This window comes from Lissotriton helveticus, chromosome 3_1 (assembly GCF_964261635.1).
Source record: "Lissotriton helveticus chromosome 3_1, aLisHel1.1, whole genome shotgun sequence".
In the NCBI taxonomy this organism is placed as follows: Eukaryota; Metazoa; Chordata; class Amphibia; order Caudata; family Salamandridae; genus Lissotriton; species Lissotriton helveticus.
In genome coordinates this window covers 2,079,991,166-2,080,007,542 of record NC_136061.1, presented here as the reverse complement: position 1 = coordinate 2,080,007,542, position 16,377 = coordinate 2,079,991,166, and the positions used below count along the sequence as shown (strand labels likewise).

At 44.9% G+C, this 16,377-nt stretch overlaps 1 protein-coding gene across 11 annotated transcripts in view; it reads right to left on the bottom strand.

Moving 5' to 3' along the window:
* WDR93 (WD repeat domain 93) overlaps positions 1-16,377 on the bottom strand; it is a 694,060-nt gene that overhangs the window by 364,937 nt on the left and 312,746 nt on the right. For all 11 annotated transcript variants that reach the window (XM_078683212.1, XM_078683218.1, XM_078683219.1 and 8 more), the window contains one exon: positions 3,993-4,077. In XM_078683212.1, the coding sequence (XP_078539338.1) occupies positions 3,993-4,077 (85 nt within the window). The remainder of the gene's footprint in view (positions 1-3,992; positions 4,078-16,377) is intronic.

Sequence of the window (16,377 nt, the reverse complement as noted above, 5' to 3'; positions counted from 1 at the left end):
ATTCAAAGTGAAGTACACTGGTGCCTGCCCTACTCTCTACTTCTGTATACGACCCAAAGCTTTGCGTAAGTGGCACTGCAGCTTTCCAATCAGGAACATGCCCAGGACAGCTTAGAGTTCTCCAGAATTTCTAATTCTCAGCTCCACAAAGGCGACAACTGGCAACAGCCCCACAGTAATGCATGTAAACAGAAACAATATATCCAGTGGTGTGAGCACAAAACTGGCTCTCAAACTGTAGCATATAAGATTCACTTAAATGTTCTATTTGGATGAGCGCAAAACCTAGCCTCTTTCTTTTCATTGTGAATGTGGCGGGAAAGCTTTTAAAGAAAGATTTTACTTCCCATTGCCACACCGTGCAATGCACTGAATATGAATATAGGGAGACAGACTCAGGATACTAATTCGTATCTGACCTCTGCCAAATATGCACTCTCATAATTGTCTTTATGCAGTCACCGCCGGCATGACTCGCGGGTGGGGGGCCAGGGGGGTTGCACGGGGGAATTGCACGGGGGATTGCATTGGGGGTCACACGGGAGGAGGTTAATTTAAAAAATAAAATAAACTTACGTTCCCAGGTCTCGCGTCGTCTCTGCTCCTGACCTGCTCTCCTGCTGTCCTGCCTCTGGCAGAAACAGGAAGCAGGCAGCCTCCCTCCCCTTCCCTAAGCCAATCACAATGCTGCAATGGCAGCGTTGTGATTGGTCCGGACGGCGCCCAGCCAGACGCCTATGGGGAGGCCACTTTTGCCATGACTGGTTTGGGCAGCCCCAGAGGGCCGACCAAACAGTCAGCACCCTCAGCAGTGGGCAAAGCCACTCCACCCCTGCCCAAGAGCAGTCCTGCCCTCCCACCTGCCCCCGACTAAACCCTTCTGCTTTCTTGCAGTGCAATGTTTCGGCTTCTCGCACTGGGCGAAAGCAGTGGGGCGACGATCCTCTGCCCCATTGGAGGAGCCCCTGCCTTTACGTACTTTTAAACTAAAGGCCAGTCCCACATATGGAGAGTTCAGCATATAATAAACATGTTAACATGGAGGGAGTGGTTTCATTCACAGAAGACAGACAGGTGTGCTAGAACAATTTTCAGTGTGGGCTTTGCCAGAGAGGCTGCGGGGACCTTCCTGCATATACTGTGGAAATGTCCAAGGTTACAAAGTTATTGGTATGAAATAAGGGATACTATGGCCAGGGTGGTGGGGGCAGTAGTCCCGTTGGAAACCAAATGGTTCCTTTTAAAGATTTCAGGAAACGAGGAATGGCCTAGATATACGAGACTATGGTTGACTCTGGCCGTCGTAGTCGCCAAGCGCAACATAGCTAAGCACTGGGGAGCAATCCAACCCCCCAAGGTATCAGACTGGAAAACCGACATAGACTGGTGTCAACAAGCAGAGCAGACTATCAGTCTAGGGGGTGCCCCCGGAAATTGGCGAAAGTATGGGGCCCCTGAAGGGTATTCTGCAGTTTGTAGGGAAAGGGGTGGAGGGGATATTTATTAACTACGTTTTCAGCTGTTATTTCGCGTACAACTCACGCCAGCTCACCTACCTGTAACCAATGTATCACTCAGATATTTGAAATGTACAGTGTATCTACCAAGTTGTTTACTAAGCACAAAACAATAAAAAGATTTAACAAAAACTATTTTCAGAGTAGGGTTGCTGCCCTCAGTGTTACGCCACTGAAGTCATAGGGATTGTGAAAAATGCCAATTAAGGAGGAGAGTGGTATGGGTATGGTATATAGCGAGGGATGCATTTTGAAGCACACAATCGCAAAGACAGTGCCAAAGCATGGTGTGGTAGCGCAATTTCATTTACATGAAGCACAATTACCATTGTAATGGCTACTAAATTTGCAAACATGAATAAAGTGCATAAAAGATAATGCGTGGAAATTGGGTTTCAGTGAATATTTATCATTTGTGCAGCAACAAGTGAAGTGTTTTGATCATATTAAAATAAACTTTTCATCACACTTCTAAATTACAAAAGAAAATGCTTCATTTGCACGTTCTTAAATGCTATTTTTGAAATTTTTGTACAGTTCACGTTTTATTGCGTGTTAGAAAAATATTTAACATCCTGGAGCTTTTCCTTTCATACTCAGTAAGATGGTCACAGTACAAAATCGTCTCACTTTACAGTTAGAGAAAGAAAACACCAATCTTCATGTTAAAAGAATAAACAGCAATTTGTCAGAAGACACTATAAAACAAGATAAAATATAAAGGTGTCTTTGTTGCTCATTCAACTTCTAAACTCCAGCATGTTTATTTTGAGGGTGATGCAGCATCCGCTACCCCACGCCTCTATTTCAAGCGCCTATGAAGCGAGACCTCTATTGGTAGGTGGGAGTGAAGTACACAACTGAAGTGCCACACCCACCAGGTGTTTCAATGAGTTAACTTTAGTCAGTTATCTGGTCTGTTTATACAGCCGTTTTTGTTCATTTAAACCACTCACTTTCAATGTCTTTCTTCAGCACAGGTCCAGATATTTGCCCCATGCCAGTTAAGCGACTATCATGTAGACTGTACTCGCTAGGGTCCAAAATTTGCTCAGAAGCCTGCAGCTGGTGCTATCGAAGGAAAGGGTGCCAAGTACCAAGCCTGAGTAGTTTTGATTCTACCTCATAGCTCTTTAATCCACCACCAGACACTCTCTGCCTCATTATCTCACATTTGCAGGTTGCTACGTATCCCTGCCTTCTCTCTTTGCCACTGTTTTTCTTTCTTTTCTTCCTTCTTTCCCCGTTTTGTGCTTTCTCTCTCTTGTTCTGTATCAAAGTCTGTTGAGGAAAAATAAGTACTGCTTCCCAAAAATAACGGGCCTTACCTGCAACTATCAGCTCCAATTATGCACCGGCTGTACTGCACTCACACCCACCCATATATAAGTGCGATGAGTGAGCAATATTCTCAGCGTTGACTTTACCATGAAGCAGCAACCCATTTCCGCTGTCTGTCAAACAGCCAGTCTGCACCTTGTTCTATGTCTGCAGAAGTGCAACACTGAGCTCATCGGTGGTGTAAGCTCTGCTGCAGGCTCGGATTGGGAAGGGGGGCAATCGGGCATTGATCAATGGGCCGGAGCCCCAGGGTTACCTGTGGTCCGTTTTTTGGGGCCTCTGGAAACCGGCTCAAGAGACTGACTTTATTTCCCAGTTCCCGCCAGGCCACCTTAATTTGGCGTGATAGTATCATGATCACTCCCCAGTCGTGCTGTAAATTGAGGCTGGGGCCCAGGTGTTGCATTTGCTCGTGGGGCATTCTCACCCTGGTGCCATGACTCGTGTGCCCTTCCTACAGCAGTGTTATCCCCCACTGGGCCATCATCACTTTTAGGCCATGGCGGGTGCAGGGATGGTGGGTTGTATGCAGGGGCCTCACAGGGGGGCAGATTTTATTAGGCAATTCTCACCTACATCCCCCCCCCCATTTGAGCAGCAGCAATGTGCTTTTGACACCTCCCTTGCAGCGTAAATCCCCTGAGGCTATAATGGGCTGGGGAGGAGGAGAGTAAGAGAAGTGGCCTCCTTAGCAGCCAAGTGTTGTGACTTCATCCCCAGTGGTTATAAAGACTTGTTGGGGAGAGGAAAGGTTGCATAAAATTGTGCTATGGTCAGAGTTGCAGACGTTGAAACTAGGTTTGAGTCCCAGAGTCAGTTCAACATCCTGTGATTCTGGGCAAATTCTTTAATCTCTAACCGGAAATGAAAATGAATTTGATCTTGTGTAATGTAACTGGTGCTCATGTACATTGCTCCAATGTCTTTGGGCCGAGTTCACACTATACAAAACTATAACTAAAAATAACCGGCCGGATTCCAGTGAGACTAACCAGATAGTCATCTATGAAAGGGATGATCAGGCAACGTACGCCACCTTTTTGAGAGTGCCCGGACATAATTGTGATCCCAATCCGACCCTGGTCTGCTGTGCATAATAAGACCCACAATGAGAAACACAGCAAAAGGGTTTACCGGAGACTGGTCTGGGTGGTTTAATTTTCATTATGAGCACTGGCGAGGACAGTTTAATGTCATCTACACTGGGAGCTGAAGGCACCTGCAAAGAAAAAAAAAAAACAAGATAAATCATTACGATTTAAGTTAGATTTAAGTGCCTATAAGAAAGACTGAGATCGGTGTATGTAGGTGAAAAAGATAATAGTATTTCTCGCTGAGCTAATATCCAACCAAATTCCCAAAGTTACTGGTCCTTTGGGCATTATGAATCAACGCTTTTTAAAATGGATCAGCAATATCCCCATAGTGCATGGTACACACAATGTTATCTTGACAAATCAAACCAGAATACTATATGACAGTTCATGGCGTGTGCCAAATAGCTTGGGTTTACTAACTTCTCTTTACTTAACTTTTGGAGAGAGTCCAGGATTTAGAAACCTATTTCAAGGAGCTTCTGAAAGGAAGATGCTCTATTCACAGACACTATGCTTGTATTCTGCATCGTCTTTTAAGTTTAATAATTGTCTGTCTACATCTAAGAAGGTGCTCATATGAAATCATGCATATGATTCAAAAGCAGAAAGGTATCATAATAAGATATTACTTTACGTTAAAAAACGGAGAAAAGGGAAGTTATACGTAATTAAGGAAGTAAGATGTGTACTTGCGTAAAAAAACATAGAAATTCACTTGGAAAAAAGGTTAAAGTGGAGTTATACGTAGATCTTCTATTAATAAATAAAGTCTTCTATTGATTCTCAGGTCACTTTTTGGCTGGAAAAGTTTTTACTCCCAAGTTTTGAACGCTCTCAAGGATCCAGGACTGGAGAGGCAGACTCACTAAGGAACAGAAGGTCAGAACTCACTCAGACAGGGCACAGCTGTGGGGTCAAGATGGTTGGAGCCTTTTCTTCCACTGGGGCTCTGATCATGAGGCCAGCCATCTAGCCCTTGGAGTCACTTCAGGAAGTCCTGGGTTCAAAGAGCAGAGCAGGGTTCAAGGAGAAGAACAGGGCTCGGCCAGCAGCGCAGACCTCTGGGGCTCAGAGCAGAATTCAGGTAGCAGAGAAGTCCTTCTTTGTTCAGCGAAGCGGTCCCTCTGAAGTACACATCAGGCCACAACAGCAGGCGGTCCACTGTGAGCCCTTCTGCAGGTCCAGGAATGAACTGAAATGTGGGTCTGAGGGTCCCCTTTATAAATTAGGTGCCTTCTTTGAAGTGAAAAAACCTCTGGAAGAATCTCCACACACTGCCGGAATTTCCTGAATCTCTACCTTGGCTCCAGCCTGGCTATAGGCACAATTGCTAGAGTGAAGTTCTTTTAGCGTGAGCAGGGCCACGCCTATTAATAAAAAATGGGGCTAGAACAGTCCCACCCTCCCTGCCCTGCCAATGATGATCTATTCAGGCACACCTAGTCGCTCTATTGTGTGGCAGTCTGGGAGGATTATATAATGGCCAACTGCCACTAACACATAGTCATGTGACACAGGAACAGGCTCCAGGCACCAAATGTTTGGGACAAGAAAATATCAATTTCCTAAATGTATAAGAATACAAAGCAGTGATGGATTTAATTCTTGAACTAATCTCAGCCAGTGGTAATCACTTGGGCACATCCCAGTCATCTTAATTTTGCACACCATGCCACCTCAGTTTGCAACCAACTAAATGCAAATCAGTCCTCCCATTGGAACAGTCCAGCCCAAACCGATAAGCCAGGTCCTCCCTGAACTGGAACACAAACAACAAGGGCTCATTAGCTGGGTGCAGCTTGCGTCCAGTGATACAGTGTGCCTCCCTAAGTGGTACAGATATGCCCAGATGCGGGCCCTGACGAGAGATGGAATGGTGTGGTTTTTATAGAGAGTTGAATTTCCAACACATTCAATATTCCGTTCACCAGCACACACAACAGGTCCCACTGTGATTTTTTGGATGTTAAATTGGATGTCACTGATGGCAAGGTGGTAATAAAGATACACAGAAAGCCGACTGCCACGAACTCTATTCTAAATGCCAACAGTGCCCATCCAGGGTCCTAAAGTGGAGTTTCCTTTATAGTCAAATGCTCAACCGATGAGGAATTTAATAAGGAGGTCCAAAACATGATAAGAAGATTTGCGGAATGGGATTATCCCGTAAGTGTCCTAGAAAATTCGAAACAAAGAGCTGGTAAGAAACAAAAGGACCAACTATTATACCAGCAGGGCAATGACTTGTGCCGAAAGGATGAGAAGTCAAAGAGGTTGTTTATAGGATGGCTCAACCCTATATTGAGAAGATCTTGCAGAAAGACTGGCATGTACTGAACAAAGATAATCACCTGAAATACATAGTATGTAGGGGCCCACAGATAACATCCAAGAAAACCAAACCATTGGGTGATATTCTACCATGTAGTTACTTGGGCCCTGGGAGGGAGGAAAACAACTGGTTGCCTAACAACAACAAAGGCTTTATTAGATGCAACTCTTGTAAAGCTTGCGGATATGGACTGAACCAAAAAGCCTACCAAATATTTGAGGGTCGCAGTATTACAATCGATGACAGGATTACTTGCAACACAGGGTGAATTTGTAATTATTGAAATGTGTAGTTTATGTATTGACGTGAGTGCGACAACCTATATGTGGGGTGCACCATCAATAAACTGAACATCAGAATTCTCCAACATATGCAAGCTATTAAGAATGGTGATAAGAGATACCCCAAGGCTTAACACTTCAAGCAGCACCACGGACGATCCCCGACAAGCTTTGGGATCAAACATATTAAAGCCCACCCATGAGGAGGCGATAGAGAAAAGAAATTAAGGAGAGAAGAGTTACTGCTGATTTTGACATTGGGCACAGACCCCTTGGGGACACAACACAGATGCAGACCTACATGCTCATGCCTACAATCGAGATGTACAATGATTAGGACCCACTATGTCTGAGTTAAGGGTTTTACCCTTTTTAATGATCATTCTCACATACTAGTGTTGTGCCTACAAACCTCAGATCATGATTCCCAATTGAGGCTTAACACATTTTTCTGGGCTGTCAAATTATGTTGACTTATCTGTTAAGTGCCTTAATCATGCTGAATTTTTAGCTTACATGATCATGGTACCCTCTAAAATTCATGAATTGTAACCAACTGACCATGATGTTCTCCATGTGACGCATACGATGTAAAACTAGACCGGGACGTCATTGTTGTCGATCAGTTATACAGGAATATGTATGTTTTAATTTAGGACTATGTTGAGAATAGATGTTCCTTAAGCTTGATTAGATGAAATTATGCACACAACACTTTAGAATTGGAGGATCGGTGCATTACATCTAGCATAAGTCACTTTCAATTGTTGAACCCAAGGCTCCATGACTACTAGGTCAGTACAGACTAAAAAGCATAGTCTATTGATCAATCTGTATATCAGTACAGGTCACTTTGAGTATTTTATATTGCACATATGCATTAGCACTTCAGAACCAGGGGCATGGAAAACATTATATTCCTGAGGTTTTGCACTGGCCACTTTAAGCATATTAGAAATGGGGGTCTCTAGGTGGTAGGTATGCACCTTTGTCCAAGTAGGAACCTTTCCTTCTAGTCAAGGTAAGGGGATTACAAACTCTAGATAACCCCGGCTCACCCCCTTGGTAGCTTGGTACGAGCTGACAGCTTATCCCAAAGGCAATTTGTAAAGTATTTGTACCCAAACAGACAGTCACACAGTGAAAAGACAACAAACGGATACCACAATAGTTTAGAAAAATAAAGTATATTTATCTAAACCAAACAAGACCAAAACGACAAAAATCCAACATACTTGTATCAAGATAGCACTTTTAAAATGGTTACTTAAAAAAATAGCATCAGAAAAACAATGGGGGAGATAGAGGAAAAAGGAGAGGACTCGTTCTCCAAACTGCTTGCAAATAACCAAAAAGAGTCAGTCCAAGGAGAATAGAAATGAATATCAACCTTGTCATGGGAAGGAAAACGTTTCCCTTTTAAGTAACCCTCACCCACCAGAGTTACACCTTGGTGGCATGCTTCATCATAGGGTTCATCCTTAACCTGATACGGAAAGGGGTGTGCTGCGACCAACGGATATGCAGGAGCACTAATAGTATGCGATTCCTATACACCTACGCTGGTTGTGATGGTACTGGTGTGGGGTTTTTTGTATATAAAAGAGGGGTTAGAAATATCTGACTAGTGGGAAAGGGGTTAATTTATTAACTCCCCTAGTTAATAACGTTAAAATATGGGTATGGTGAGAAACTCCTAGGGTATATAACCCATTGTTTCTCTGGTCAACTAGTTTCAAGCCCTACCCCAAGGCTTTTCTTCAGGACCTAAGGGGGTTGCTTCCTGTTACGACTCCTACAGTCATCTGATCTCTTAATTAGTGCAAAATTATAAATATAGTGAAAAATACATGAAGATAAATGTATACAGCACCTATTTACTCTGTTCTTATTTTTTCAAAATGTCCCTAAAGAGTTTGGAAAAGAAAAAGAGTTGTTAAAAATGTGCACAGCCCAAGAGCCTTGTAATAGTGTTATGCATTGTCCATCATGCACCTAAATTAGTGGATAGTGATATGTTTCTCAAAACACGTGAGCACTCTGTGAAATGTTATTCTAATGTAGGGATTGAGTAGGTACACACTACATACACGTTACTAGTTCCCAAATAGAAACAGTACTGTACATAAAACATTACATACATGTAAAAAGCCCTAGTCAGGCCTCACGAGTCCAAATCGGGGAAGGATGTAAAAAATAGAACTGTAGTAACAAATAGCTCCACCTCGGGGTATTACGATGTAGTGACAAGCACAAATCCAAAGTATGTCGCTGACTGCAGGGTGCGCAGGTCGGTGATTAGGTCACATGGAACCCCTAAACAACAGTACCTTGGAAATAAAGTAAACAGGTGATGAACTGCATCGTGGAGGTGAGACGTTAATGGGCGAGGTGAAGCCCGCTCCTTCATGCCACGAGGGAGGAGAGATGTTGGGTTCATAAGAAAGCGAGGCGTTGAGTCCAGGACAGGGGAGGCATCAGGGAGGAGGCGTCGGCGATGAGGCATCAGTTCCAGTGAGGCAATGCAACATTGAACGGTTTGTGAAGTCACCCTGGTCGGTTATCAGCTCTGTGCGATGGCTGGTGTCGGGAAGGTCTATAACTGCAAATGTTGAAGGGGATCGCAGAAGCGGTACAGACGGGTCGGTGAGTCGTGCACTTCACAATCGGTGCCTCCAGCCTCGGTGCAGGTTGCGGCGGCTATGACAGTGTCAGAGTTGTTGTTCTTTTTGTTCTTTTTGCATTTGTCACCCCAATGGGCACAGGGTCAAGACTGATTTGCATATGGCTGGGTCCAAACTGGAATGGCATGGTGAGCAAACAAACTATGGATTTAGGTCCAGATCTCTGTACTGGGGTGACTGTATGACATTGCTCTGCATTCAGTCCATCAATTGTTCTGTTTGTTCTTTTTGCATTTGTTCTTGCTTTGCAGCACCGACCACACAATTCTCAGGGCCAAGGAACTAGAATTAGTGCCCTTTTAAATACAGGAGTCCACAGTGGAGTGCAAGTGCTGGCCAGTGGGTTGCAGGTGAAGTCTTTGTGCCCCTCAGACTTTAGAACGGGAGGGAAGCACACACAAGCCTTTGGATATTCTTCTTATGCAGGTTCACAGCAAAGTTCCAGTCTGTGTCCTCTCTTTGGCAGAAGCAGCAAACGCAGGCTAGCCCAGCAAAGCAACACTGCAAAGGGACAGTACTCCTCCTTACAGCTCTCCAGCTCTTCTCCTTGGTAGAAGTTCCTTGTGAATCCAGAAGTAATCTAATTCTCTGGGGTTTAAGGTCCAATACTTATACCACATTTTCTCTGTGTTCTCTTTGTGGCAAGGGTCTCTGAGCCCAGTCCAAACCAGTTCTGTCTTCCCTGGCCCAGCTTTCCTACAGGTGGTGGTGACAGTATTGTGCAAAGGAGGATCAGACTATTCAGGTGCCAGTGAAACTCCTACCACTACTCTAAATGCAGACCAGGTCTATTCAGCCCATCTATGAGTCACCCAGGCAATACAGGACACATCTCAACCCCTCCTTGTGACTGTCTATTGTGAATGCACATCCCCAGCTTCTGTCACTTCAAAACCAAACAGTGAATACATAAACAGGCAGAGGTACATAGAATGGTTAACCAAGAAAATGCCCACTTTCTAAAAGTGGCATTTTCAAACACACAATTTAAAAAACACTTTTGCTAAAATATGTGTTTTTAAATGTTGAGTTCTGAGAGCCTAAAATCCCATTCTCCTTCTTATCCCAATGGAAAAATACACTTGTACGATGTTACAGTGCAGCTCCCATGTTAACTTAAGGGACAGACAGCCTTTTAATACTGAAAAACGAAATACACAGTATATCAGAACATGCAAAACACACCAGTACATGTCCTGCCTTTAGCATACACTGCACCCTGCTTATGGGGGTACCTTAGGCCTACCGGAGGGGTGCCTTACATGTAAGAAAATGAAGGTAAGTCAGTGCACTTGCCAGGTCAACATGGCAGTTTACAACTGTTAAATGCAGAAACTACAGTGGGAGGTCTGACACACAATTACAGGGCTACATATGTGGTGGCACAAAAAGTGCTGCACCCCCATTTATAGCATTTGATTTACAGGCCCTGGCACATTCAGTGCACTTTACTAGGCACTTAACAGTTAATTAAATATGAAAATCATGCATAACCAATCATAATTACAATTTACACCGGGAGCACTTGAACTTTGACACTGATCAGCGGTGGCAAAGTGCCCAAAGCATCTAAGGCTTAAGCCAGCAAAAACTAAAACCATCACACATTCAAAAATGCAGGAGGTAGAGGCAAAAAGTCAGGGCAAACCACGCCAAGGATGCCAAGTCTAACACTGCACATATGCATTAGAACTTTAAGACCAGTGGCATTGTTAATATAATAGGCCTGATGTATTACACCTAACATGTGGAATAAGAACAATAGTTACTTACCTGTAATCTGTGGTTCTCCAGTATTGGTGTCTTTCATAGATTCACATGCCTGAATCATTCCCCGTCGTCGGAGTAGGAGTCCCACGGTACATAAAAAAGCAGTAATATGCCATTTGTACATAGCAAATAACAGTTATACTAAACCAGGAAGTAAAGTAGCCCCAGCTACCAAGGAAAAAACTTCCACATTAGTGACTATCTAAGTCATTATGTTAGACCAAACTGCAGCCAATCAGGCCACAGCTCCCACCAGAATACTCTCCCCAGAGACCCAGGCTGTCAGATTTTTGTAGCACCGGAGTGTACCAAGTGTATATAGATATATCTGAACAACCTGAGTGAGACTCTGAGGGGAGGTGGGTGGGTGCATGTGAATCTATGAAAGATACCAATACTGGAGAACCACAGATTACAGGTAAGTAACTATTGTTCTTCTCCAGTATTAGGGGTGTCTTTCATAGATTCACATGCCTGAATCCGAGTAGTTAGCAGTAATACCATATGTCGCTCTTAGATGCCAAGGAACAGTTTTCATGCATGAAAATAAAGTAATGCAATAACATATGAAAGCGACAAAAGAGCAATAGGAGGTGGGAGAGATCATCAGAGGCTCACCTTATTGAAAAAGATTGCGCAGGACTGCTCTCCCCACCGAGGCATCGGTATCACTTGAAGAATCCAGACAGTAATGCCTCGTGAATGTGTGCCTGCTGGACCAGGTTGCAGCTCTGCAAATCTGTAGGAGAGGCACTCCAGCAAACAAAGCAGTCGAAGAGGAGACTGCTCTCGTAGAATGTGCTCTAGGTAAGGTCTGTAAGGGTTTACCTGCTTGCTGATGGCAGAGCCCTATCGTGGATGAGACCCACCTGGCGATAGTCTGTTTCGTCACTGCACAGCCTTTTCTCGGTCTGCCATGCGCTACAAATAGCTGATCCGTCTTTCTGATGGCAGCTGTCCTTGAAAGATAAAACTTAAGGCATCTCTTAATGTCTAATGTGTGTAAAGTCCGCTCAGCTGGTGACTGCAGGTTGGGAAAGAATGTCTTAAGTATCACTGGCTCATTTAAATGAAAATCCGATGGCACCTTGGGCATGTACTTCGGGTTGGTGCGTAGTATCACAGAGTCGTTTGTGGATTGCAAGAAAGGCGGCTTAGACGTGAACGCCTGCATGTCACTCACCCTTCTGGCTGATGTTAATGCCAGTAGTAATGCAACCTTCCAAGTGATAAACTTGAGATCAACTTTATGGATTGGCTCAAAGGGATGGCGCATGAGCTGAGCTAGTACTATATTCAAGTGCCAGGATGGGGGTGGCCGACGTATTGGAGGAAACATAAGAAATAAACCTTTAAAGAATTGTTGGATTATTCTTGAAGAATATAGAGAATTCGTACCATCCTGACGGTATCGGGATATGGCCGCTAAAAACACTTTTAGTGTTGAGTGAGCCAAACCTGATTTAGCCAACTGTAGAAAGAAGGGTAAGATCTTTTCCGGTTCCGCATGCATGGGATGTAAATTCATAGTTTGGCACCAAACACAAAAGCGCTTCCATTTAAGTTTATAAGTTTTGTTCGTTGAAGGTGCTCTAGCATTGGCTAGGACTTCTTGACAGCCATGCGGAATGTTCAAGTGTGCAAACTCATGGTGTTGAGGAGCCAAGCCGATAATTTCAGAGAATGAGGATCTGGATGATACACCCTGCCTTCTTGAATTGTCAGAAGATTCGGAATTTGAGGCAGTTGGACTGGTTCGCGTTCTGATAGAAGAAGAAGCTGTGTGAACCAATACTGACGTGGCCACCGTGGAGCAATCAGAATAATTCGACACGGCTGTCTCCTCATTTTCTTGATGACCTTGGGAATTAAAGGAATTGGCGGGAAAGCGTAGGCAAATATCCGCTCCCAATTCATTGACAGCGCATCCCCGTAAGATTCTCTGTGGGGAATCCAGCTCGCAAAGTGTGTACATTTTTTGTTCCGATACGTTGCAAAAAGGTCCAGATCGGGGTGACCCCATCTTTGGAAGATCCGATCCAGCGCTGGCTGATGCAGTTCCCACTCGTGAGTGCTGCTCTTGGATCTGCTCAATGAGTCTGCCAGCACATTGACTACTCCTGGAACATGCACCGCTGACAAGTTGATGTCGTGAGCCAGAGCCCAAGTCCAGATCTCTTGAGCCTGCTGGGACAACCGGGCTGATCTTGTGCCCCCCTGCTTGTTCAGGTAATGCATGCTCGTTGTGTTGTCTGTTCGAATTAACACTGTCGAGCCTTCCAGAATCGCCTGAAAAGATTTCATGGCGAGGAAAATGGCCCTTAATTCCAATAGATTGATGTGCAATTTCTTTTGTTGACTGTCCCATTTGCCACTGATCGTCATCCCTTGAAGGTGCGCGCCCCAACCTTCTAGCGAGGCATCTGTGGTTACTATGAATCTGGGGACTTCTGCGAGGAAAGAACAACCCACTTGCAGGTTGTGTGTCTGACTCCACCACAGGACTGTATTCTTCATTCGAGGTGTTAAGGTGATGATATCCTCGAAGGAACCTGATACCTGCACCCATTGGTGACTGAGTTCCTCTTGTAATGGTCTCATCCTCAGACGACAGTTTGGAGTGAGAGGAATGCACGATGAGATCATCCCTAGGAAAGATTTGAATTTCCGAACAGAAACGCACTCTTTTCTGAGGAGTGTAGTCGCCATTTTTTGGATCTTCTCCTGTCTTTTGCTTGAAATGAAGACCTGAGCGAGCCTGGAGTCCAGTGTTGCTCCTAGGAAAGACTTCCTTTGTGATGGTATCAGATCTGATTTCTCGAAGTTCACTGAGAAACCCAGGCTTTGAAGCAGGCAAAGGCATTTCTGGACATGTCTGCTTGTTGTGGCGTAGGAATTGGCCTTGATAAGGCAATCGTCCAGATACGGGTATATCTGAATACCCTGTAATCGCAAGTGGGCCGCTACAGGTGCCAACATCTTTGTGAACACCCTCGGGGCTGAACGTAGTCCAAAGGGAAGCACCTTGAATTGGAAATCCCTGCCAGCCACTCTGAACCTCAGGAACTTCCTGTGTCTGGGGAAAAAGGGTACATGGAAGTAAGCATCCTGAAGGTCGAGTGTTGCCAAGTGGTCTCCTTCTGCCAAGAACTGGAGGATCTCTTGGAGGGTTAACATTCTGAACGTTAATTTTTTGATGTATTTGTTGAGGGCCCGCAAATCGAGGATTGGGCGCCATTCCCCTGATTTTTTGCGTATCAAGAAAAAACGAGAGTAAAAGCCTTTTCCTCTCTGATGTTGAGGTACTCTCTCGATTGCCCCCTTCCGAATCATTGTATTGATTTGGATGAATAGCTCCTTGAGATGAGCTGGGGGCGGCCCTTTAGGGGGTGAATTTGGAGGGGTTTTTACAAATTCTAATATGTGGCCCTTGGAAACCACATCCAGCACCCATTTGTCTGTGGTAATATTTGACCATTTTGAGTAATGTAGGGATATTCTTCCTCCAATTTTTTTCTGGCTGGGACAAAGTGGCGGCAGGAAGTGATTCTCACTTTTTGCTGGTGTTGTCTCTACCCCGATATGTTGTTTTCCCTCGGGGCTGTGAATAATTATTTCTTCTCTGGCCATAAGGTTGTTGTTTATATGGCTGGTACCTCTGGGTATTTTGGGTGTTCGTATAGGAACGCTGTTGGTAATATCCTCCTCTATTTGTGAAGGTTCCTCTTCCTCTAGCACCACGAAAGGAAGATTTCCGATACTGCAAAGTACCCAACGATCGTGCAGTCTCTGTATCCTTTTTGATGGCCTGCAAAGCCTCATCCACATGCGAGCCGAATAGGTACTCGCCATCATAAGCCATGTTTAACACCTTGGCTTGCACCTCCTGCATAAAGGACGTAGATTTCAACCATCCCTCTCTTCTAAGGACAGCGGCTCCTGCCAACTGTCTGAATCCTGTAGCTGCTACATCTACTGCAGCATCAATGATCTCCGACGAAGCACATTCCCCTTCCTGCAGGATTTTCATGGCTTCGGTCCGGTCCGGTTCAGGCAGTTTTTTAATGTAAGGCGATATGTCTGACCACATTTGCCTATCATACCTGCCTAGAATTGCCATAGAATTAGCAACCCTAACTGTGGTCGCTGCAATCGTTGATACCTTTTTCCCAATGGTATCGAGTCGTCTCCCGTCTCTGTCCGTTGGAGTGGAGATTTGAGACGACGGGTTCTTTGCTCTCTTTTGAGCTGCTTGTGAAATGACTGACTCCGTCTTGGCCTGGCCAATCAGGCAAGCAGGTGAAGATGCTGGTGCTCTGTATTTCTTATCCACTCGTGGTAAAACCACAGGTAAAGAATTCGGCGTGGCCATAATCTTGAGACCTTCTTTCCAAATAAAGTCTATAATAGGAATAGACCAGCTTTGCCTCTGAGACAAACTCTTAAAGTCGTATAGGAAACATTCATCCTGTTTAGTCTCCATGGTAATGAGAAATCTCTTGGTTGCATTGTCCATAATCCTATGGAAATTCGCAATATCCACCGGTGGTGACTCAGCCTTTGGTTGTTCATCCGGAGACGGTGTGTCAGCTTGATAATCCTCATACTCCGACGAATCCGATTTATCTAATTCACCTTCTTCCTGAGCCTCCTCCTCAGAGTTCTCATCCTCCGTTTGGTTATAAGGCACCGGTATGGATGGGTTATGCCCCGTTTCTTCTGGCCTAGTAGGCATTGAATTTGGGGTCACTTGAGGCTGTGGGGACGAGATTTGAGATTCGCCAGACTCTGAAGGCGGAAAACGGCGATAGTAATCGCTCAACATGTACTGTAAATTGTGGAACAGTTCCATAGGCATATGCATTCCTGGTGTTGGTGTAGTATCCAACCTGGGCGGTTGCGTCACTTGCTCTTCTTCGTCCTGATCTTTCACCAGAATAAGCAAGTCAGATGGACTCTTGGCTGCTTGAAATAATTCATCACCAGAGTCCTCTACCTCAGAATCCAAGAGCCTGTCTGGCAGCGTCAGTGGCGACATAGATGCAGACTGAGACGGGGTGCTTTTGTAATAGCGCCGCAGTGGTGGCTGGAGATGGCAGCGATATCACATCGCGTCTTGCTGACCAGACTTGGATGTCTGTGCAGGATGACAGCTTTGGTGTTATTGGAGTTTTCTGAGGCACTGGTAAGTCTTGTGGCTTAGACTTGGCTGTGCACGATGCACTCTTCGACGACGATTGCTCCGTTGACGACTGCGGCTGGTTAGAGTTCATCGATGCGGATTTTGTCGTCGACGACGAAGTCTTCGACGGGACCATTTTCTTCGTCGACGGGGTCGTCGACGAGGTCGTCGGC